The sequence below is a fragment of the Sander vitreus genome, chromosome 14 (genome assembly GCF_031162955.1).
Source record: "Sander vitreus isolate 19-12246 chromosome 14, sanVit1, whole genome shotgun sequence".
Lineage (NCBI taxonomy): Eukaryota > Metazoa > Chordata > Actinopteri > Perciformes > Percidae > Sander > Sander vitreus.
The window spans coordinates 7,798,236-7,823,605 of NC_135868.1; the positions used below are offsets into that span (position 1 = coordinate 7,798,236).

A 25,370-nucleotide genomic window follows, 5' to 3' on the forward strand; every position below is an offset into this window, starting at 1 on the left:
GCCAGAAGGTGGCGCTGTTTGTGAAGCTACTGCAGGCTGATACAAATTGCCAGAATTTGTGGAGGCCCTAATGAGATTGCAGTCACAAAGTTAAGTGCTATAAAGACAGCTGCTATTTCCACAGCCATTGCCACGATATTGGGTTTTATTTTTTTATTTTCTTTAATCCTGCCTTAATGGTCCTGTGGTCTGCTTATTAATCCAAATCTTATGCCATTAAAAACATTTTCTCAAATAGGCTCAACCCATTAACTGCAGTAACACTTGGTGTTTGTGTGTCAATACCACTCCACTTAAAAATACTTTTTTTTCCCCATTTTTGCAGGCAGTTCAATTTCAAAGAATGTGTTTTTGAAATAGTGGATATTTGACTTTGGAACAAACTACATTTTGCTAACTGTGTTTGCTTCTTTCTCTTGTGTTTTTTTCTTCTAGGTAAGTGGCTGTTTGCCTTTTAAACTGTTTGTGGGTTTGAGTTGTGGCTCCCCAGTGACATTATGGGCCAGTGGAGGCTGTCAGGTGGCACAGAAAGGGTGAGCTCCTCCTGTATGTGCTTACGATTAAAATATTATGTTATTGTAATGAGTTTTATAAAATTGAGGTCTCTGTCTTTGTCACCATTTGTCCCCATTCCATTGATTCAAATTCATTTTCCACTTGCTACACACCAGCTTTGTATTTGGCCTAGCTTTCTAATGAATACAGCTTTTCATTTGATATAATAATGGTAGTGACTGGGCAGCATGTGCTGTGGTTGTTGGTGGCATGAGAGGCTGCAGGATGTTCGTCATCATGTCGGACACTCTCTGTTCTGATGCCAAGTGAATCAACTGTATGTGATCTGTAGCTCGAGGCTGTGTCTGTGTCTGTGTCCCAGTCTTTCTTTCTGTACTTTTGTATCTCAAATAGTGATCTTTAACCCCTTGGTGAGAGGATCGAATCACAGTGCAGGCAGTTTATACAGTCTAAAGGCAGTTACACACCAACCAGACGGCCGACCCTTGGCAGAAAAGGCAGTTGGACTGATCAATCTCCCCGAGCTGGTGAAAAAGGTGCCTCGGAACACACCAAAGCGACGAGACATAATACGTCTCCATAACAGCAGGCGGCGCTAATCTGTATTGTCGCCCAAAAAATGAAAACCGGCAGCTTATCGGACGAACGCGTCACATGGATCTGGCTGCTGCTTCCGGATTTTGGATTTTTCGAACGGCCATTACTAGCGACTCATTCAGATTATGATCTCATATTGTACTAAAATAGTTAAACGAAACGTGTTTCTGAAAACATTTTAAGCAAGAAATAGGCCATGCAGTTGCTGAATCTGTCTTCATTTCAGATCGACAAAGGTCAGTTTAAAAGATTTTCGTCAGATTTTGAGAGGCTTAGTCACGCTCATCCCGCTTGCCATTTCCGGGTGAGTCCCGACTTCCGTGTCTCCGACTGAGCATGTCAGGTCGGCGAAAATAAAGGCCGACAGCTCTTCCAACGGACGACGGCACGGAACACACCGAAAAGACTCGAGTCACTGACCTCGCCAGACTGTCCAATGGGCGATTATCAGCCCGGTGTGTAACTGCTTTAAGGGTCCACTTTATGTGCAATATTAGGACTGAAAGTAATTATTACTTTCATTTAATGTATTCTGTTGATTTGTTTTGGATTTTTTTTTTACAATCAACCTATACATAAGATGGTTACAAGTGACGATCACAACTTCCCAGAGCCCAAGGTGATGTCTTCAGATTACTTGTTCTGTCTGACCAACACTGCAAAACCTAAAGATATTCAATTCCTCATATTTGGCTTTTTTCTTGATACATTACTTAAACAACTAGTTGATTTTCAAAATTATTGTTGATTCATTTAAAGTCAGTTGACTAATTGATCAGTCTGCTAATTGTTTTTGCCTTAACTGATAGTTATAGACTTGTTGATCGACTTTGATGTCTCCGTAGACGTTATAGGAAATGGGTTACAAAGCCTGCCTGAACCTCAAAGTACCTTCACATGATGTATATATTATATTTTGCTTGTGTAACTATCCAGAGTGGGTTATATTCAAGCATCCCTCCTACTGACATTTAAGTTTGTCAGTAATTGTAAGTTATAAAGCTGTCGTCCTTGTGCCATTTCCAGAACTTGCCTGGCATTAGACACAGTTATAAAAGCTGCAGGGGCTGTTTGTTTGCCAACCCTCACCGCAGGCAAAACAGCCGACAACAGCCGACAACAGCCAGCAAGGCGCCCCACCATATGAAAAAAAATCTGCTCTCACCTTATAAGACCTCTTCTTTGCCACTCTCCTCCAGGCAAATTGTAGTAACTATCATGCATTTTTTTCATGGCCGTGCAAAGTCTGGGAGTGAACTGGAAAAGGACAGAGAAGAAGGGAATGTAGCTTGACAGAGGGGAGGTGAAGCACTCAGTGAAAGGGTTCATTTTAAAGTAGAGCCTTTCACACTGTCACGGTTGGGTTTATGAGGAGGGTTAAGCTGATATATAGGACTCCACTAATGGCACCCCACACATATCATGCTGACAAAGTGGCCTCAGTCTTTCCCAGACCAATGAGGATTGTGACTATGGGAGTGTCATCCAGGGCTTTGCCAAAGTGCCTTTTAAGTTTTGTTCTTTCTTATCTGGCAATCAAAAACACCATTGTTGCACCACGGTGGATATTTTACCCATTACCTTAAATACCCTTGGGTGACATCCTCACAATGACTGCAGTTGTGGACAAAGTTTCTTCTTCATCTGGTAGTTAATTAGCATCTGAGAAATATGGTATTTTAATGAGCCGTGGAGCTGGCCATGAAGAAAACGTTACTTGAAGTGTAACCATTTATGCTGTTTCAACTGCAGTACACCATGGCTTATATTAGACACATGTTTCAATCAGGTTTTTCAGAGCAGCACAGATTTCTCCCTGGTCTTAAAGATTTTGTAAATTTTGGAGAGGCCAATTTCAGTCAGCTCGCACCTCCATGAGCATCCCTAGGTTACATAACGGCTTCAGCCATGAACTAACCCATATATGTACACTCTCTTCTCAAGATGTAGAGCTAATCTCATTTGACCACTTGCTAGATATTGTCCACATGTTTGCAAAGTTCAGTGTAGTGCCTCTGTTCCTGTGCAACCTTTATGTTCTGTTGTCAAATTCAACCTATCAGCTTGGTTTTGAATCTGAAAGTCAAGAGAAGTGAACTTTTGAGTCTTTTGAGTATTTATAATGTAATTAGCTTGGATTCACAGCAATTACAATAGATTCCAGTGGTGACTGTTGATCGGTATGTTCAGTATGTTGTAAACAATCCTTGCTTTGCCAATTGATAACTCAAAATGCTGCTTCCAGCAGAGCTTCTGCGCTACAAGGAGGCAATAGCGTGATGCAGAAGCGGTGTGAATAGCTATGTTGTGGAGACATGGGAAACAGTGGAGAAGATACTCAAAACATAAATATTCTTTAATATTTCAACTTCTCGTTCTGTGGTCAGGGTTTTATTTCAGGTTTGGGTTTTTTAGACTGGAAATGAAAGTGTGTGTGCATGGTAACAAAAAACATTCTCCAAAATAATGTCTGCCCTCACCTCATCCTGTATCCATGCTGCCAGTTTGTCAATCTTTCAATGTTTTTATCATCTGAAACTTGGATGTTCAGTTATGGTTGCGCGGTGATAAACCACTGAGCGACTCTCACTTCCAGGAAGAGTGTAAGTGTTTTTTGTGTTGCCAGTAGCAATGCTTTCTCATCTGACCACTGTTCTGGCCTCGTGTATTTACTCATATTTTTATGGTGCATCATGTTTCTATGATTACAGGCATTCCTGGTCAACCACACCCTACCATATTTGTTTGGTGACTCACTACAGTGGCCAGTCTCACACACACACACACACACACACACACACACACACACACACACACACACACACACACACACACACACACACACACACGGAAACTCTCATATTTCCTCCTCTTCGGTTGCTATGGCGTATGGTTCCTCTTAATCACACGATACTCTTATGATCTGATTTGGCAAACTGGAAACTCCGGCAATGTGCAGTCATCCATTAGCGACTTTCCAAGTCGGCCATTTTAGCTCAGTGATCTTTCAGACAATCTGAGCTGCGTTTTCACTTTAAATGCTTTATAGCGTATCTGTCGACACCGCAGCTGCTTCATGCCTCCCTGAGATGCCTCACGGGCTTTCCTCTTAAGTCTGTAAGTTCAGTGATTCAGCCAAACAGTGCTGTGAGCATCCATTAGCGGCTCATACTGACAGCCATTTTACCTTGAATGCCCTCTAGACAGCTCATGTTTCAATGCTTTTATACTGATCAACATTTATAGCCTGAGTGGTTTGTGCAATACCAGCTGGATCTTTTTGCTTTGCTTTGTCATCTCCTTGTCAAGAATACATTTATGGTGTACTTTCCTCATACCCAAATTAAAAAAGTCTCATGGGTGTCGCAGATAAACAGATACGTCACAGTGTGCTGCATGCCTAGTCAGACATTTCATACTCATCACCTTTGTGTTTTAAGTCAATGGTAAATACCTTGCACCACCACCACCTGACTGTTATGACTTGTCATCCTGCAGACTTCAGTTTCAGCCATTTCTCTTTTTTATCTATTATCGTCTTGTCAGCAACAGAACAGTAACCTGCTACAGGCGATTCAGATTCAGCATCTTGCTCAAGGATTGGTCTTAAAGGTTTAAATCCAGACCTTAACTCAGCTGCCTACTTATTTACAGACATGGCTGGTTTGTGTCAGTCCCACATGGGCTAAAGTCAAAAAGTCGTCATACACATTTAGGGCTGGGGTATCGTAACTTCGATACCGGTTCCTGAACGATACTTTTTTCTATACCAATCTTATAAAATCCATTTTAACAGAAAGAAATTACAACATTACACATTACGGTACAAATCTTATTGGCTCACCGACCCTGAGGGATTGAAATTTGGTATTGAATGACGAGGCATTTTTCGATACTCTATATTAAGGAGGCAGTTTGGGCGTTGCCGGAAAAGTATTGAATTTGGTACCTGGCCCTATACACATCTGACAGGGTCTTATCACTGTCCTGCTCTTTTTGAGGAACCCAACTGCATCTGGATGAGTCACATCCGTATCAAATGTTGAGGTTTGATATTTCATAGCTTTATTATTACTATATTTTCGATCCATTGCAGATCTTTTCTCTCAATATGTAATTTTAGCATTCAGCAATACATGAAATCGGTGTATGGCTGCTACCTGATTGTTGCTGAGAGTTTTATCTTTATATTTTTTATTCACTAAGTAACCACAGTGAAATATGGACCACATAGTGTTAAGTTTCATTCTATGCTCACCCATTCTCTCTTGCATTCTTTCTCTTGTTCTTCCCTTTTTTCTCTTGCTCACTTTTAAAATACATCGCAAGGCTTATTTGTGTGTTGGAAGGATAAATAAAGGGAGCAGAACCGCTAACGCCTAAATATATGCCTGAATAATAGTTTTTTTTCTTTGGACAATGGCTAGTAAATAGACATGCATCCTTACTGCTCAAATATGTTTTTAGTTCTTTCAACCTCAGGGCATTTTAAATAAGGCACATTAGCAGATAATCAGTCTTCCTTGGGAAAATTATGTTCTCCAAATCAGTAAAATATTTTTGAAATTCAGTGAACATGAGGTGGACAGATGTCAGATCCAACTCCACAACAGAGAGAACAGATGGAACATAGAAAAAGACGGATGAAGTGACACCCTTTGATACTTCCATATCCAGATAATAAATTGACTTTTATTTCACTTCAGACAGTTTACCTAGCAGAATGGCTGTAGGTGTTTATTGATCAGCATATTGGGTGCATGCTAGATTGTGATCACTGAGGAAGTGTGTGTGTGTGTGTGTGTGTGTGTGTGTGTGTGTGTGTGTGTGTGTGTGTGTGTGTGTATATATTGTTTAAGCAATACTCGTCCCAGCACTTTTCCCACTGCTTCGTTTCCAAATGTCAAAATGCAAAGTTGCATCTAACAACTTGGAAGACAACCAAATAGCTTAAATTACTTGCTGTAAAGTCTGTACTGGAATGCAGAGAGCACTTCATCTGCCAGAAGAGTTGAATGGGTTTGTTTTTAAAGCAGCCACTGTCACCTTGAGTTGTCTCCATTCTCTCGTCCACTGCCACTTCCACCATGGCAATAAGCTTTCATCATGGCAGGACACAAGAGGGACACAATAAACCAACTTCTTTATTTATATCCAGGCAACGGTTGAGCATGCTGTGTTTGCTTCATGGTTAAACATATTCACATGGGGTAGCTGCTCAGAATTTTAGTGATTGTCCCATCAGTCTTCATTTTAAGAAGTTACCACATAGTATATATTCATTCCCATTTGGTTGATAGTGAATTTGTGACTCAGTAGTGTTTATTTATACATGTGTAACTGTGTTGTAGCTGATGCTTTGTGTACTGTGTATTAGAAAGGCTGTAGTTGAGAGCTGAAGCTAGAAGAGGTTTGACGCAGGTACAGACTGTTTAATTTCTCTCCATCTGCAGTTTAGTGGTAGTAGCAAAACAAAAGTCTGTTGTTGCAGAGGTTTTGTTTGATTTAGAGCCCAAGGACAGGTAATGAAGAGCACATGGAGATAAAGTCTTTGCGTCCAATGAACCAACACAGGCCCCAAGGATTTGGATGAATCAAAATACCACTGAATTATTGCACTGTGAGAGATCTGTTTTCTTCTACAATAAATTATTTTATCTGCTGTGCCATATGTCAAGACTTTAACCATGCAGCAATTCCATTTATGATCCATCCATTATGAGCCATCTTTATGATTTGTGATTCATTCTTCCAGATATCTTCACTTCAGTATATCATTCCTGGCTATCAAAATACCAGGGAACTGGCACATCATTTGCCTGGTATGATTTGCAGTGGAGCCCTGTCTGGCGAAAAAATTATTTTGCAGTGATTGTTTTAATGTTGCCATGGCCCAGAAAGGTGGGCCATCTCCATCTGAGGAGTTCAGTGTGACTAAAAGGACTTTTGTATTATTTTGTGTTATACCTATTGTATTTGGCCTCTACACACAGCCTGTGTTGAACTGTAAGAAATATTGACTAATACTGTTTAACCCAGACCTGCTGGAGTCCTTACTAAGCTTGATGCCTCTAATGCATGTCGTTACTGCCAGCGATTTGTTATGAAACATTGCTCCCTTTAGAGTGTGAATCTGTTTCACATTAAATTTTTTGACAAACAGGGTGACAGACAGTTATTTTCATTAAGGGGATTATGAAATGGTTGCAAGAGAGATCTATTAGAATGGTAAATGATAAACAGTGCTAACAGATGTTCTCCTGTATTTGCGGAACTGTAAGCTTCACAGTTGTCTGATCACTTTCTGCTGTACTAGGTACTATGCGTAGTCTGGGACTCTTAATGGGATCAGCAGAGGGCACTGTAACGTGCTTTATTCTGATATTTATTATAGGATGACAGTGAATCAGTGCAGCTGGCAGAGAAGGGCACAGTTCTACCACATAAAGGCAAACGGTAAAAATCACCATCCCCTGCAAACATTTCCAAACCTCCTCCTTCGTATTTTTAGCCCCACTGGCAACCATGGTTATCCTGGATTCCATATTGCTTTCCAGTGTCGATCAGTCTCAGAGAGGGTGAGTAACAGAGAATTGAACACAGGCCCAATTGTCTTCTTTTGAGGGAAATAAATTACTGTGACTGCTGAGGGAAAAGTAGGGACAGCAGGGAGACACACACACACACACACACACACACACACACACACACACACACACACACACACACACACACACACACACACACACACACAACTACTCTTTCAGTAGTTGAGTCTTAGGTTTAGTATTTCCAAAAGAAATACAAGAACTCTGACACAACTCCCAACCTTTAGAAATGAAAAGGAGCTTTGACAGTATATAATATCGGGCACCTTCAGCAGTTTAAAATACAAAGTATGCTGTTCATTTTGTACCCTTGCTTTTTGTCAAAGTGACACGTTAAATACCATCAATCTGCAGCTTTTAAAGGTTGTTGATAGCGGGTTGTGTGTCATCTCTGCCACCTATCAGATGAACCTTTTTATCTGTCGGCTCGCTTCCTCCGCTGGATACACTCGACTTGGTTTTACAACTAGAGCATCAGCTGTACACTAACTCTCTCAGTACAGTATACACTGTGATTTAAAGTTATATCTATTATAAATCTTTAAACCAGACAAAGAATGTAACGTGACTGAGTGCTCTACAATATGACTAACTTAGAATAGAGCAAGAGACACCGACAGAGGAGCAAAGCCTTCGATTTACATTTGCAAAATAACATGCTCTTTGAGTGTGGTTTAATCTCATCGTGTATTAAAAAATAATGTTACAGACCTCTATGTTATAGAAGGAATGTATTTCTTAAACTGTTTTTAAATTAGTAGAATATCCCATCTGCAAAAACTATCCATCGTCCCAAGTATTAAACCCTTTTTAAAGTAGAAAACTAGACAACATTGGAGAGATACATTTCTACATGTTTAAAATGTTTACAAAATTGTTCATGAAGTTACAATTTCGCTTTCAGATTTTTTGTTATAAGTGTCAATATGTCAAAACAAAATACATTTGATTGACACACTATTAACATCTTATTTCTAATAAGAATTGTTGATTTGTATAAGAGATGGGAAACTATGAGAATAAGGAAGTATGAGAATTAAAACTACATTATTTATTTTCTTAATCCTTAAAACTGGCGAAAGACGGTGGTGGGCTTGTAGCAGTAATGCCCATCAGCCACACAGAGTACAGACCTTCTCTACTCGGCTCCCTCTGATCCTTTTAGTTTCTGTTTTCATCCTTTGTGCACACACCCCCTTGAATTCTCCTCCTTTCATCCCTCTCGCCTCTCTTCTACACAGTTTCTCTTTCGACGGGGGACTGAGAAAGGTAGGAGGGGTTGTGAGCATCGCTGTTTCTCCATGCTGACTCATGATGATAATTTTGTAGATAAATCCTCTATCACAGTGAAGCAAAAGGAAAGATTTTTGTCTTATTAGTTTGATGTTACTGCATGCAAACACAATATAGTAAAGTGGTACTAGTGAGAAATATTTTAAGAAGAAATTCCTCCAAAAGATAAAAGAAAACTAGAAGTTAAAATGGTGGCTGGAATGGTAATGCCCTTAGCCGATCTGAGGGCAATCTATGGGCATCTCTTTCAAGATGGTGTGATTGTGGCCAAGAAGGACAAGCGGCCACAGTCCATGCACCCGGACGTCACAGGGGTTACCAACATGAAGGTAATCAGCGCCATGGGCTCTCTCAAATCTAAGGGCTGTGTTAGGGAGACTTTTGCTTGGAAACATTCCTATTACTATCTCACCAACAAAGGAATTGCATACCTGCGAGAATACCTGCGTCTGCCACCGGAGATCATGCCTGCATCCCTTCAACACGTTCGTCGCCCTGCATCCTCTGCTCAAGTGCAAACAGTGAAAGCCCCCACGTCGTACATCCCAAAACCCAAACCTGTAACAGAAAGCCGAGAGACCCTGATGGACAGGCACATTTACCGCCACAAGAGAGTTAAAGAGGGAGAACAAGCTAAGATACCTACAATACACTTCAGAGGCTCCTACCAGTGTGATGCATCAGTTGGCCAGCCTGGTGTTCAGACCCAGGCTTTTTTAAAGAGAGACAATGATTTCTGCAGAGGAGAAAAACATTGGGCCAATGAGGGTAACAGGAAAAGTTTTGGAGCTTCTTGTCTCCCCACTAAGGACAGAGCCACCAGATGTTCTGACTCAGTGAAAAAGGCCAAGCTACCAGTTTCTTTAGTCCCCTCTTCTTCAATTGTACCAAAGTTCTCCAAAGAGATGCCAACTGTTCACATGGCTCCTTGTGCCCCAGTGACAGAAGTCCTGGAGAAGTGTGTTAAGATGGCTGCTCCAAACCCACCTGCAGCTTTGGAAGAGTCTGAATGTATGGAAATGCAGGAGGCTACGATTAAGGAGCCCCCAGAAGAATTGACCCCAGATGTAACAAGAGGAGAAACCTCAAATCTAGCCTTGGAGGTACCTGGAGAGGTAGTGCCTGAGGTTGAACCTGGTGAACATGTGGTGGTGGACCGGCAAACAATCCTTTTGTTGGCAGAGATTACTGAAAAGGATGAAATACCAGACGTTAAAGATGAAGGTGTTCTTGAGGAAGCTGATGTGGGGACTGAAGAAACTGTTGAAAAGTTGTCATATGATGTTGAGACGATGAAACAGCTGTATGTTGATGTCTTCGGTCCTGTGACCAAGGCTAAGGCCTCTAAGTCTGATCCTGACCATGACTCAGCGACCTCTCCATCAACAGCCACAAAAACAGTTGTGGATTTTGACATTGCCGAAATAGCGGACACCCAGAAAGTCATGGAGAAGACCATTCCTACGACAGCCATCTCTGGGTTTCATGTCTCAGAGACCTCCACCTGTGCAGCCTCTGAGGCAGGCTGTCCCAGCCCTGCAGTCCCTTCAGAGTGTCCAGTTATTGCCCTGAAGACCACTCTGCTTCAGGGAGACCAAGGCTTCCTCACAGAGGACCCTGAGAATCAGCAGGATGTTCAGAGGGTCTGGCCTTATTTCCTGGAAGGTTTGAGCTTGTCTTAGTTCTTCACCCTTCTCCTCCTCTTCATCTGTTTCCTCCTCTCTTATTTTGTCTGCAGTAGTGACTATCTGGGTGTTGCTATGGGCAATGTGTTTGGTAGGTTGAGAGAGGGATAATTTAATCTTCTAACAATACAAGTAATGCTCTTGTCGTTTCCCATACAGCTTAATAACAACCAGACTGCCAATTAGGTGTCATATTACTGGATGCATGAAGACTTGGGCCAACCTGTGGCTTACTTATATGACCAGTTGTGAAGTCTTAAGTTTTACTCTCACATGCAAGTCCTATAATTGATTTCATGTAGATGTTTGCACAATTTTCAGTGTCAATTTGTGTTAAAATAGAGGCATCTGTGCAGGCAAGATTTTTAAATCAAAGTACATCTCCATTTGCATATTTAGTGCAGTTATTCACTTATTTGATTTACTAAATATCACAGATCAACTAATTAACTAATTTCTGTGCTGTTTTTTGGTGCTGTTTTCTTTCTGTTCACAAATATTTATAAATACTTCCTGTGATATGTTTCTGGGTGAGATCAAACAGAAAGCTGTGACTTGCATGTTAGACAGAGGTAGCAGATCATCTGTTTAGTGATGCGGATACATGATTGGTCCATACAAGACACCCTAGGCAGTCACCCTAGAGTATTTATATATTGTCTATACTGACACATGAACGGATGCACATCCATGGGGAAACTTGTCTTTATCGTGCTGTAGACCAGCTTCAATCACATCAAGGCATGTAAATACTGTAGATATGCATACATACAGTATATACATACAGTTTAGTTCAAGGAAATTGGGGTCTACTAAAGCAACTTCTAGTTAGCCTAGTTAATATTTAATTTGGTAGGTATTTTGTAGATACAAATGGCTTGTATTGAATTAAATCAATTAATAAATTAGGAGATATTTTAACCTATTAAAAGTTTCAGATTTCACTTTCTATACTGTACATACATGCAGATATTGTTGATATTAAGTTGTGTTTGACTGATGACTGATGGAGTTCATTCTGCCACCTGCTGGGGGAAAAGTGATCTGCTTTAAATACCATCCTGCTACTGTATTGCACATTATTTACATGCACAGGCCGTCCAGTCATGTTCTCTTCATCTTACAGAACAGTCAGCGTTTCTCAGAGTTCCTATATAAATATTTTTGACTCACACAGATTGGTGATGAGCAGTGCTTCTGCATAAGCCCCATATTTAAGTCCCAGGCTTTACCTTAATATGCAGCCTGCCTCAGAACTTTCCATTGTCAGGGCTGATATATGACTAAGCAGAGAGCCTGGGAAATGTGAGTCCAATTAAGCCACACTCAGCTTTTCCTGCCCTCGCCTCCTCAAGAAGGGCGAAGCAGCAGAAGCAGTCCAGATGAGAACATGTGGCAGTTGCCACCTTTCATCTGCCCTTTAGCGTTTTAGCCCAGCCTGCAATGAATGTAAACTCCAACATTTAAAAAGACCATACCGTACTAGAATGGAATAGCCATGCAGCACACAGAGTCACTAACCTGCTGTTTCATAGTACTATATGTTGCATTTATTATGTAATATAGTGAAAAAAAGAAATCAACAAGAAACCACTTGAACTGCGACGGAAATTAATTATACTAAAAACTTCATGGAGGCTCTGATTCAACACGGCCAAGGTAGGAAGTCTTTGTTCATGGAACAGTTCTGTCTTCTTACCAAAAGGTGTCAGCACATAAATACTTTATGGTGAGTCTGAGCTTGTGCAGAGGACCAAAGAGGATGAAGCAGGTATGGGTGTGTCTCTCACTGCCAGTGTATCAGATAACCCAGGACAGGGTTGTGTTTGTGATTAAGTGACAGCACATTGTTTTAAGGGTTTTTAAGATTGCTTTTTACCAGAATTGCACCCTCTGTGTCTGGTTTATTCAGATCCCAGATGTACATCAAGTGTTTATTTAGACAATAAGAATGAAACAGATTATAGTTCATAACTTGAGTTAGATACCACCCAGGCGGATAGACAGTGTCTGGGATCATGTTCCCTGGTGTTAAATCTAGGGGGTGTGGGCAGCAGGAGGGCCCCTGACTGGATGCTCCACGTCCCCCGCCCCCCCTGCATAAGATTGTTCCGGGTGAATACTAGGGATCACAGTGAAGTACCAGGCCTGGGTGGGCTCAGAAATAATGCACAGCTGCATAGATTACATGCCGTTGAGATACACAGACTGTATGTTGCCTTGAGTAGAGACGCAGCATTTTAGTTTTGCTTGTTATTGTAATTTATCTGTCGGGCTGCAACTAATGATTTGAATTGAATTGAAATTAAGCCCAGAGATGAGAGCCTTAGGCTACATCTTCATTTTGTTTGTTTTGTTCAACTAACAGTCCAAAATAAAAATACATTTAACCTGCAAACCACATCTCATATTTGAGAAACTGCAACCAGGGAATGTTTGACAGTTCAATCATAAAAGTTACTGCACCTGGTTAGTACAAGGAATAGCACTTAATGTTAATATTAATAGTTAATGTTCTTAACAGTTCAACACAATTAACCACAATAAGAATAGTGGCCAAAATGAAACAATATAGTCTACATTTATACAAAGGTACTACTGTATAGATGTGTTCTAATATAGCCAAAATGTTAGATACCAGTACAAATCCTCTATTATTATTTTTTTTTAATTTTTTATTATTTATTATCAGTGAAATGTTTCAGTCTCAGCTCCCACTTTTTTTTTTAGCTTTAAATCCATTGCTGTGGTAGTCATACAGTATGATCCATATCCTGTGGATATGGTGGAATATTTTAACTGTCTCCAACTTTTTAATGGATTACACAGAGAAGCCTTTGTTATAGTAGCTTGCTGGCAAAAAAAAAATCACGTTTTCCGCTCTTTGTCTAAAGCCTGTAAGAAAATGTGTCCCTTGGAGTTTCTGCAGCCCTACACATGGATTCCATCCAGTGGGGTTCGTCAGAAACCACCACGCATGAGATGCTGTTTCCACTAAGGAAAGCCTCACAAATTAACTCAAACTCGCAAAGCTGTCTAGTTTTCACTTCCCAGCCGTGCCTCCGGTTCTCTTTTTTTTCCATGCTTTTTCAGCACGCCCCCCTGAGTTTTCATCAGAACACAATGTCGTGAGGTCAGATTTGACTCCTTGGCAGTTCAGTATTTTCTCTAAAAGTTGTGAAGACGCTGAGCAAAGATGGACTTATGCTGCTGTTTCTGTCCAGGACCGCCAAACGGTAGGTTTTCTTTTTACAGGAACATTTCATTTTAAATGCTATATCAGTGCATTTGGGGATGCTAAAACAGGAATAAACTATAGAGTTAAATGTCTTTCATTATGCATGTCATCTGAGAACAGTGCTACTCAGCATCAGTATCTTTTTAGACGATTGCAAATTAAAAATGACATTCCTCTCATTGCTTACCTACCTGTGCTCTTTGGGAAATATTTGTCATTAGCAATTGAGGCATTTTAACTGAAATCAAAAGACCTTTTTACTTAACAGACTGTATATTGACTTAAAGTTTGGCTTTATTGCCTTTGTATGGGTATGCTAAGCATGTATCACAATATGGGAATGATTGAGCAAATGCATACCATGTGAAGAGAGTGGGAGGGGGCTGGCTCCTCCCATGAAGGAGCGGTAGAATGAATTAATTCCAGACATCTGTACTGCTCCCTTGGTTTTATTCCCTTTGCTCAGTCTTCACTGTAACTAATTGCCAATTTGAGCTGCCAGCTTCTAAGGCTATGAGGATTTGGTTGGCATTTTCGAAAATAGGTCATATAGGGTTTTACTGAGAATTATCTGCCAACACTTAAGATGAAAATCACTCAGTTACAATCACCCTTTCTTATTTGTTGCGAGTGTACTTTAGCTTCAATTCCCAACTGCTTTATTTATTAAATGTATTTACTCAACTCTGTCATAGCGTACCCTAGTTTTTTCAGTCTGTCAAAAGCCTGTACACCAGAGGACTATTCTGAATTCTCCTCTGCATACTATTTGACACTGCTCATGCCAAAGGCAGCTTGAGGTCTAATGTCTATTTCTGCTTGTTTTATGGAGCACGTGTGATCATGACACTGGTCTTGGTGTTGGGTTTCTGCATAACATTCTGGCAACAGACACTCTGGCAGAGTTTCCGTTTTGCCCGCAGCGAGATGATTTTGATGTCTCAAAAGTGATGCAGGCCGGTGTTTCTGCTGTTACAGTTAGTGTTATTAGAGAAGATCCATCAAGTGTTAAGGTTTTACAGTCCTTGCGTAGCTCTATGCACTGGGTTAACACTGAATACAAAAGGCATGTTGCTGAGACCCAGGTGAAGTGCTCAGAGAGGAATTTACTGGTGATATAACAGTGACAGCGAGATTGTAGTTACAGATGATTGACAGGTTTGAAAATGTCTAAATCAAGTGATGTTGTCAGAAGGGGATCGTTCTAGTATAAGTAGACATTTTCCCTCAAGGTTATTCAGTGTTTTAATAACAGGACCTGTCCAGAGGAAAATTGAAAAGCGGGTTCAAATTCCGGGTTAAAAAAAAGCAGTTGGTATTTTGAAAGGGTTGGTGGTAAAACAGTATGCGGTTAAAAAGGTTTCTGGGAAGCTTATAGGTTCTGGTTGTGCTGTCTAAGCATAAGAAATCAATTAGCATCTACAGTAGGGAAACAGTGAAGTTACATAATGAGAATGAATTGATTGCGAGTGGGTTATTCTGTGAAGGGGAAAAATAAACTGGGGGAGGCATGGCTTCAGTATAAACATTTAGAAAAGGAGGAAGGGGTTGGCCTTGAATGATATGTGACTCATAAAACATGATGGAAAATAACTGAAGGGGCTTTGGTGGGTAAAATAAAATCCTATGGAGCGAATGAGTTGGAAACTGACACTGGCTCAAGGTGGATCACACTCGCGCTTAGTTTTGCTTCTTATCAAGGCTGACTGGAATGATTGTGTTTTGTGTGTGTGTGTGTGTGTGTGTGTGTGTGTGTGTGTGTATGTGTGTGTGTGTCTCACACAAAACAGCCTCATATATTATTAACTCCTGCAGATAGGCTGCAGCAAGATAGTTCCTGTAGGGCAAAACCAGTGGAATCACTTGAGCCATGGAGGGGGGCAAAACTTCTATTTAACTACTACAAGGCTGCAAGGTTGCTTGTGCTGGGAGAATCCCAGCTAATTTTGAAACTGTACAACTTAAGATAACAAAGAAGAGTGTGAAAAAGAGGAATTGTTAGTGTAAAGTACAGGGAAAAAGGGGGAGGGAGGGAGATTGGCCACTTCTGCCAGAGGACTGAGTCACAGGGAAGGGAGGGAGAGGGAGGGGTGCTCTTTTGCTCTTCTCTCTCTCGTAAAAGTCACGGACAACTTGGCTGCACTGCTTGTTTTAAAGTCCGGGATGGCACCACACCCCTAGGCGCACACCCCCTCCACTCCCCTCACCTTTCACCCCCAGCCCTCCCTTCTTTCTTCAGAGCCTGGGACTCTCCACTTTGTACCAGGCCCGATGCCGGCAAGCCCCCCTGGACATGTGTTCCCAGCCCTTGTGGTTGTGGGTCACATAGTTACTTTAATCTTTGCCTGGCAGTGGAGAGTACGGAAGAAGCAAGGTAAGAAAAGCTAGAAATCTCATCGCTATTAGGCTTACTTCAGGAGAGGTGACGGTGTCTTAAGAGGAAGGTAGATCAAGGGTTTTCTGTGCAAATAGTTTCTCACCGGCTGTTCTCGTCCGTTGTCTCTGCTCTCTCCTGTCCTGTATGTTTTTCTGTTGCACACTCCTCTCTCTTCCTCACTCCCCCCTCTTTTTTCCCTCACACGTCTCGGTTTCCTGTGGTGCGGAGATGTTGCAGTTAACCCTGTAAATGCCGGCTGTAATGTGGTGACGTCGGAGCTGGAGTATTCTGGTTGACTGTTTTTTTTTTTTGTTGCTTCGTCAGAGCTTTGATGTGCACACCTCAGCATCAGCTTTGCTCCTCTGCTGGTACTTCAATAATGTCCTTTTAAAAATGCGTCATCATTTCATTCAAATTCTATCTTTGTAGAGATGTGGCTTGAGTTGTGTGTGAGTTTAAGCCCTTGACTAGTCTAGAGTATCTTATCTTTATTTGTGGTTTCTCCTCTATTGTCATTAGACTTCAGTCGATTTCTTCTTGGAATGCTGTCAGTGTAAAAAGTTAAGCACATCCTTTTCACATACGAATCGTGTGCTTGCAGAGAAAAATAATTACTCTTTGACCCACCATATAGCCTGAAGGTTACTCACAGGCTTTAAATGTCACCAGCCACACCTCAGGCATACCTAGTTTACTGTTGACTCAGCTTGGCACAATGGCGGCTGTCAAACACACCTCTGCCGGCGACACACCCTCAGGCAAATTAAAGGATGTCTGACTGACAGTCCAAGTCTGCAGGTGTAGATAAAGAGCGGTTGTTTTTGTCCCACCTCTGAAAGTAATGTGAGAAACCGGTTTGGCTACAGACACTCACAATTCAGTAACTTTGGACAATGAAGCAGCTTAAAAGAACAAAGTAGCCCCAAGTCACATCTTAACTCCAATGCACACTGTCCTGAAACGGTTGGTTGTTTTGCTAAACTGAAGCCAGGCACTGTACTTTTCCCTTATCGCTCCCAGCGGTCTAGGTCAGATAGTAGTAAACAGCCCAATCCTGTTCAAAGGAAGTCAAGGAGGACACGCTTTGAGTAGATAAGGGTAGTGTTCACCTGTGACCTACCTGAGTTTGTTGTGACAGTAAGAATAATTTTTCAGAGCAGTGGCATCAGAGGAAGAAATAGACCCACAAACTTTCTCTTATGCCCATTAAGGCTTAATATGCAAATCAGAACAAAAGCAAAAAGTGAAAACACATTAAATACAGATGTATCCACTTCTCCTCATCTGTGCTGCATGAGTATATATATTCTGTAAACTGTGTACAGCTGAAGCACTGATCAAATAAAGGTTTCCAGGAAGAGTAGTTTGACTGGTAAATTGCTGGCAAACATTGCATTGCCAAACTGTGCTATCTCTGCCTTCTGTCAATATCCAGCCGATTTGCATTTGAAGAGATCTGCTTTCAGCTGTGTATTTGCCGCAGTGCAGACAATAAGTTTAAACCCTATACATCAGCAACGGTCATATTACTTCTTCCCAGCACTTGTCTGCACTTTAACGATGTATTTTCAACAGAGGAGGGAGGTTTCACGATCAATTTCTGTCTGTCTGATTTGTACTGGACCTGTAGTGTAAACAATGGCCACACTTCCAAACATCTGCAGCGTCACATGCTGAAGGTAAGGCTGCAGCTGGTCCACTTGTGTAAGTTATAAGGAGCAACAAGGTGCCTTTGACACAGTGGGAAGGGGAAAGTAGGTAAAAGGGTTTTTTACCCAGAGCCAGGTTTAAAAAAAGCTCACAAAGTGCCACACATGGCGGCTGGCTAATGGTAGGGAATTCGACACTGGGGACAGTGGACTGTATCCTGGTTACAGTCACAACAAACTGAAGGAGGAGGTCTATGGCTTTCCTTCACAAGGCCGCATGCTGGAAAGATCCTCGGGATCTGAGATCTCTGTTGGTCAAATCATAAAACCTCTTCTTCAACACTCTGTAATGCCGACCCTTGTTGTGTTTGACTCTTCTTTTAGCTTAAGATTTCCGTTAACGATTTTGTACGAGGCTCTCTGAAGACTCAAAAGATTAAAAAGCTCCATTCGCTTCACAACACTCAGTTTGTCTAATCCGTTTTGGAAGCCACACCCAATCTGCACCAGTGTTCATGGAGGACCCACTAGACTGGCGGCTGTGTCTGCTAAACCACATGCCACATTGTAGGATTGGGTTTAGATTTTGGCTGGTGGTTAGAAGCTGTGACTCACTTCCCTGTCTCCTTTCACTGTGGCAGTAATAACAGCCTTAAGGAGGGAGGATGGCCTGCTCTGTTTTAACTAAAAAATGAAAAAAACATGCCGTTATTGAAGGACGCCCTTCACAATAGCAAATGTAACATTCAGATTCAGATAACTTTATACATAAAACACATTAGTGGTAAACCTTGCAAGTAGTCAGGCGTGTCACTCTGTCACCGTGTCTCCCAGTTATGGCAACAGCTCAGCTCTGATCTGTGTTTATGTTTCAGAGGGTGAAGGGCCAGCAACCGTGTCTCCTCGACATGTGATGTAGTCTCAAACACTCCTTTTAGCCTTAACCACCTCCTGCAGACATCTGAACACATGCATCCTCCATCGATCCAAGTTTTAATTATTTTAAGATTAAGGATACAATAGTAGTAAAATGTTAGTGTCTTTGATAGTTTGCTTTAATTGAATTCTTTTATGAGTTTATTTATTGATGTTTTCAAATGCTAAAGTCAGTTATCTTACTCTTAAACACAGGCTGTGGTTTGCTGCAACATTTGAATGCTGTTCAATAGCGCTGTTGTGTGATCCAGAGAATTAAGCCCATGGATGTATTAGTTATCATTTCCTACTTTTATTATCACTGTCAGAGATGCAAACCTGTTTCATAAAAACATCCACAGCAGAATTCCAAATTGCATCAAAGGCTATAGCTTAAACTAATTACATTTCATTATTTTCTACCAAATAGTTAGAGGCAAACCATGGAGACATTAAAAGAAAAGCCTGCGTTCATATTGTATGCAGTTATGTGTAGCAACCGAGATCTTTACTCTTGCAAAAATAATTCTATAAATAAACAGCCAAATATCTTGTAACCAACAGCTGAGAAAAAAAATGCATATTTGCAATATTTTAAGTAGCCTATACGTACTCTCGTTCCGACTAGAAATTTACAGATGACTGTTCCTTTGAGTGGAGTGAAGTTCAGTTGCTACAAAGCTTTAGTTACTGGTGTTATTTTGTTTAAATTACAGTTCTATAGCTAGATTGTCTTTAGCATGACATAAAATGTGTTTACTCTCGCGGTGGTTTGTGCTGCCTTAACTTGAAAATAAGCCAATAAAATAAGCTTGTGAATGTGATCCCTTTCTTAATGTTATGCAAAGAAAGAGAGAAAACAAGACTCCTATGTTGGAGTTATTTATGACCCACAGCTGTTGTATGTGGGAGGGAAGGTGATCATTTATTAGGCTGCCTGTAGGCAAAAGTTGCTTATGTGCGCAGTCAAACCTGCACACTGCCCTTTGTTAACACATAGTGAGACAACAAAGAGGAGCACCTCTCACTGTGTAATTATCATATTAAATGTGGCTTCCCAAAAGTTATTCTAGTTTCTGCTTTGCATTTAGGAGCCTGGGTGGTTATGCAATTTGGGGAGAGGCGCAGACATCACACATGCTAAAATAGGGACGTAGCGTGTAGTCTTCAGCAGCATATACAACCCTCCGGTCTGTTTATTTCGGGATGTCTCTCTCAGGCGTGCTTCAATGGCACAAATCATTATTACTGTACGCGCTACGCACGAAGGCGACAACAGAGGAGGATGGAGCAGCAGAGAGCTCTCCAGTTCATCTCTAAACAGAACAAAAGTGGGCTGGGCTTGTGACAAAGTATCTGCAATCTGACACGACACTGCTTTTTCTGTGGCTCGGATAGAGGAGAGAGAAAAGTTTTGAGGGCTCGTTACGAGAAATACGCGAGTCAGGGGGCGTTTTCGGTAAAGCCCAGCGCGCTGTTCGTTTACGCGCGAAACAAACAGACACCAGGATGGCCGAAGTGGAGGATACGATGCGCGCTGCTATGCCGTCTTGGTGCGGAGGGCTGGAGCACCAAATGCTATATCGACGAACTAATTACATCCATGAAATGAGCTGCGGAGAAATGGGGACTCATCTGTACAGCCGCATGTGCTGCGCAGGTAGGTCCGAGCGCTCAGCCGCCGTCTCCTTCTCTCAGCGCTTGTACTGTAATAGGAGGAGGTTCTGGTTGGGAGGGGCTGTTGGGGTGCTGATGGTGATGTGTTAACCTTTTCCATGCCTCCACCCACAAGACATGAAGAGAGGTTTCGCAGCACAGCTTTGTTTTTGTAGTTCTTTTTTTCTTTCTTTTTTATTATTGTTTCATGAACTGTTATTGCACTTTTATAAAAGTTGACACAAAGATAACATCAGCATTATCAGTGATGACAATATCCTGACGATCTCCCCTCCCACAGAGCAGATTACTGTAATGTAGAGGTGAAATGCTTTATTAATTATTGAACTACACAGAAAATTAAGTGGCAACAACGATACATTGTTTATGTAATTCATTAAGCAAGCATTCTTGTTCCAGCTTCTCAAATGCAACTATTTTCTGGTAATGATAATAAGCCAAAACCCGTTGGGCTTTGGACTGTTGCCATTTAAATATGCAACCTTTTCTGACGTTTAATAAACCAAATGATTAATGGATTTAACAAGAAATAATCATCAGATTATCAGATCAATTATTGTTAGTTATAATAAATAGTAGGGCTGTCAATCGATTAAAAAATGTCATCTAATTAATTACATACTCTGTGATTAATTAATCGAAATTAATCACATACATAATTAACGGTGCCTGAACCAATACTTTTTAAGAAAGTAAAAAAAAAAGGGTACTAAACAACAGTTGGTGACATTGTTTATTGCTAAGGCCATATGGTCAACATTAAATGATTTAATAATAATGTATAACAATAATAATAACTTATTTCACTAGTAAATTGCTGTTGAACACAAAAACAACAACCAGATAGGAAAAGGACATTTACAATAACTTCAAATGCACCACGAGGATGTAGTTTACCAGTTTCATTGAACGCCGTCTGTGTTGTTTCTCCGACGGCAGCTACAGATTGTTACATCCCGGTGTTGAATCCTCTACAGTAAAACACAGTCACACTTTACACCGTTTAGCGTTAGCTGTCAGCATTTTAACCGTGTTTAATCCAGCTACTAGCTAGCGGTAGGCTAACGTTAGCTGCTGTCGAGTATTGTGTTAACTAGCATCACGTGCAGCGGGGTTTGTGTTTCCTGTAACGTCTGTTTCAGAGCATCAGAGAGAAGCGCAGACAAATCAGTGGCACCAGATTTTCGTCTGTATGCAAACGTCAATATGGAATGGATTAATCTGCGTTAATTTTTTTGACGCGTTATTTTTTCTCAGATTAATTAATCGAAATTAACGCGTTATTTTGACAGCCCTAATAAATAGTTAATTGCAGCTCTTATAGGTAATGTCAACTTTAATTTGAAGGTGTTTGATGATTTTAATGTTCCAAGCTTTAACAGGGGTCTGTAGTCTAAAAATGTATAGTGAGCACTGAGCTTTGTTTTAAAAGGATAATGTGTGTCACTGCTGTCTCTCGGCACAATCACGGTTGTGACATTTGAATACAATAACAATGACTCCGTAAACATTCAGTTTTTGTTCAAAAAAGGCTTAATCTGAGGGAAATGTTGAATAAATGTTTATCTACTTTATTATACCCTCTGAACGTGTCACAAAGATAATCTGTAATTTATCAAATCGTCCAAATGTCTGTATTATTATTTACGGACTATGGCGTTTAAGTGCTGTGAGAAAGGTTTTTTTTTTTTCATTCCTAAGCTAAAGGTCTCCAGAGTTTTGGGGCCAAAACCGCACTTTAACCAGTACGCTGATGGACTCCCAGCTTCTGTGTGTTTTTGCTGTGTTGTCATAGCAACCACTCTCACAAATCACTCTTCCCACATTTATAACTGTCTATGAGTCAACACTGCAGGGCCCCAAGTGGCCTTGGACTTTCTTAACAGTAGTCGGAACTCTAATCTGAATTTAGAGCAAAGAGGGTTGCCAACTACTAGTTACACATTAAAGTGGATTACAGTAGAGCATTACATATTTAGACTTGTCTTATGTTTTGTAGTGCAGCTTTTCCAACAGAAGAGGGAGACAAATCGTGTTGAGAAATAAGTTTATCTTCTTTTTCATTGGCCTTGGCAGTCACATCGGAAGACCATAAATCCAGCAATAATCTAGTTCTCATATTCTCATAATCACAAGATTGTAAACACATATGGCTATTTATATGTGCTTTTGAATGCATATTTCCTGAAAGTGACACTCCTACTGCAAAAGTGATTTGGAGTCATCTGTCCTCTGTAATTATGGAGAAAAAATAATGTTGGCAATGTTAGAGAACTGCTCAATGTCTGTGTTGTTGTTTATTGTTGATCTGATTTCACAAAGCTTTTTCTTTTGCACCGCCTATCAGCACCTGAGTTTGTTTTAAAAAGGAATACATTCCTCACAGTTACAGACAGAGCTGTTCCACTGTGGTAGTTCATGCTTTCATGCCCTCTTCATTGCCAGCTCCAGGTTGGATCTGCCCCATAATGCCCTGGGGCTTTCATTCTTCACCTTGACAAAGTTTCTCCCTGAACTGTCCAACTTTCCTACCATGATCCCTCCATCGTAAACCCCATCAGGACCTGCTAGCCAGATGATACATGGTGTTAGTTAACATTCCTGTCCTCGGTGGGACTGAGATTGCATGCTGTCACTTGCACAGATGTACAGGTAGACAGAGTTCTTTGGGGAGGGGTGGTGTTATCGCAGAGGGGCGGCTCCCCCTGTCTGTGAGGAGGGTGGGCGCGCCCTCAGGAATGCATAGACTTTCATGCTTCTCACGCCAGAACTGTCATCATAAAACCCTTATCAGCTCTCACTGCTCGGGTTTATCATCACATGTTATCAGTAACAGGGAAAGGATAAATATACACACAGTACTGCACTGTGTGCACCTACCAGCAAGTTGTTGATAGGAACTTTTTTTTATAGTCACATATTTGCGTCACATTAAAAGTGCTTGTGCCTCTTTGTTACTTTTTAAACATTATACAAAATTGGGTTTTAAGTAAATAAACTAAAAGTAATATTACTGCAATGTCTTGATTGTGTCAATGCTTCAGTCAGCTGATATCGGCACACATTTTTGCATATATTGGGAGCAACAACAAACTCCCAAACAATAGTTCAAAACACAACAATAGTTCAAATGCAGGTAGGCAAGGAAAACCAATTGTAAGTGAATTCTTGAAATTTGTAGTTCATAAGCTTTTGGACAAATTCTCCCTAATACAACTTATGATTTTACACATTCTTTAACCACCCTATAGTATCATGTTGAGGTCTGCAGCTTTTACGTCTCAAGTTCCGACAAGCCACCTCCAGCTGTTGGTATCCGAAAAATCTCTGCCTTACAGCCTTATGTCAGTATGTGCACGCAAAATTGATGCCCTTTAGGTTGAAAGGGGTTACAGGTATTTAGGTGCTATGGGACATGAATGTGGTCGTGTGGAGGTGCTAGTTTAGAAACCCTAACTTCCAAGAAAAGCAATGCTGTGTCTTGTTCAGAGAGTTTCTCTGAGATTATTTGTGCAGCTGCACAGATGGACAGAAGTTTTATTGCATGATTAAGATGCAGAAGTAACAATTCTCTTTTTCTTTTATCATTCATGCATATAAACACACACCGTCCAGTCAATCCACGCAGAGCCACAATGGTGGCTCTATGTCTGGAATCATTTTCTGCAGCAGTGTAGTTACTGTCTTAAGAGTTTTTTGGAAGCTCAACAAAAGCTTTTATTCAAGATTGGAAATTCATCTGAGAAAAAAAGCCCAAGCCTAATGCTTGAATACTATGTTATGTCTCACAGGTTGTTCTCATTAGAACTCTTTAAATGCTTCTATTTTCTTCTTGCTGCTGAATTCTCTCCTGTAGACAACTCCCCTACTCCAAAACAAACGTCTGCTTTCTGATGTACAGAAACAAACCCCTCGGTGCCAGTTTACCCATAATTGTGTCCTGATGGTGGAACAGTGCTCATGCCCGAGGGTTTTCTTCTGATTGTACCATATCGAGAAATGGCTGAGGACGTTGTTTCCACTGCCTGGTCTCCTCTGTGTTCAGGAACAGGCTTTCCATTGAGACTCTGTGGTGTTGTGTGGCATATCCAGCCTTCCCGCCTCCGACCACACACCCCCCCCCCCCCCGATAGCCATCTACACCTTTTCCTCTGTGTTTACTCTGATGTTTACTTATGATGTTTACTCTGGCTAGCTAGCCTAGGCTAGCAGAGTCGGCAGAAGACTGGAAAGTTGGTATCCCGATCCTGATGAGCGACTCATAGCCACATGCCATCACTGTACAACATCAACCAAATAAAGCACACTATTTGTTAAATAGACAATTCAGTCTTATGATTTTAAAAAAACTGCTTTTAGAGACTGGAAACTTGCTTGAGATCGGTAATCTCTGTGATCGCTGCGAACATGCAGTTGGTGAAATTTGCATGATTATGGGATAGCACAGCAGCTGCAAGCAGGAATCATTTAAAAAATGATCTTGCATTCAAATACAAGATTTGGGGGCAGCTGTAGAAAAAACATTGCACTCACAAGAAACTGCTGCTAGGAAATACAATGTGAAAAGTGAAAAGGATCATGTTTATTTGGTTGTTTGTTGCATTCCAAACTTTGTTGTTTGACAGCTGAAATCAGGAAAAAAGGGCTGGGTCAGGGGGAGAATCTTCCCACTCTTTTCACAGATCACTGTGTGGTGAATGATAGCTTCTGACATTGTAGCCTGCAGGCAGGCATTTTGCAAGAGCTGGTGGGAAAAAAAATCGAAATAGCACTGAATGTCAAAGACAGCAAGGGAGGAAAAAAGGGAGTAAGCCT

General features: G+C 41.0%; 1 protein-coding gene across 7 annotated transcripts in view; it reads left to right on the plus strand.

The window, feature by feature from the left end:
- Nucleotides 1-25,370, plus strand: part of pleca (plectin a) — a 105,534-nt gene that overhangs the window by 39,479 nt on the left and 40,685 nt on the right. For 2 of the 7 annotated variants that reach the window (XM_078267430.1, XM_078267431.1), the window contains exon 1: nucleotides 20,315-20,538. The exons of 3 other annotated variants lie outside the window; for them this stretch is intronic. In XM_078267430.1, coding sequence (XP_078123556.1) covers nucleotides 20,388-20,538 — 151 coding nt within the window. In that variant the 5' untranslated portion in view covers nucleotides 20,315-20,387. Of the gene's footprint in view, nucleotides 1-13,880; nucleotides 13,936-16,049; nucleotides 16,312-20,314; nucleotides 20,539-25,370 lie in introns of those variants that run through there. 2 more of the 7 variants (XM_078267436.1, XM_078267433.1) reach the window with 2 other exon arrangements.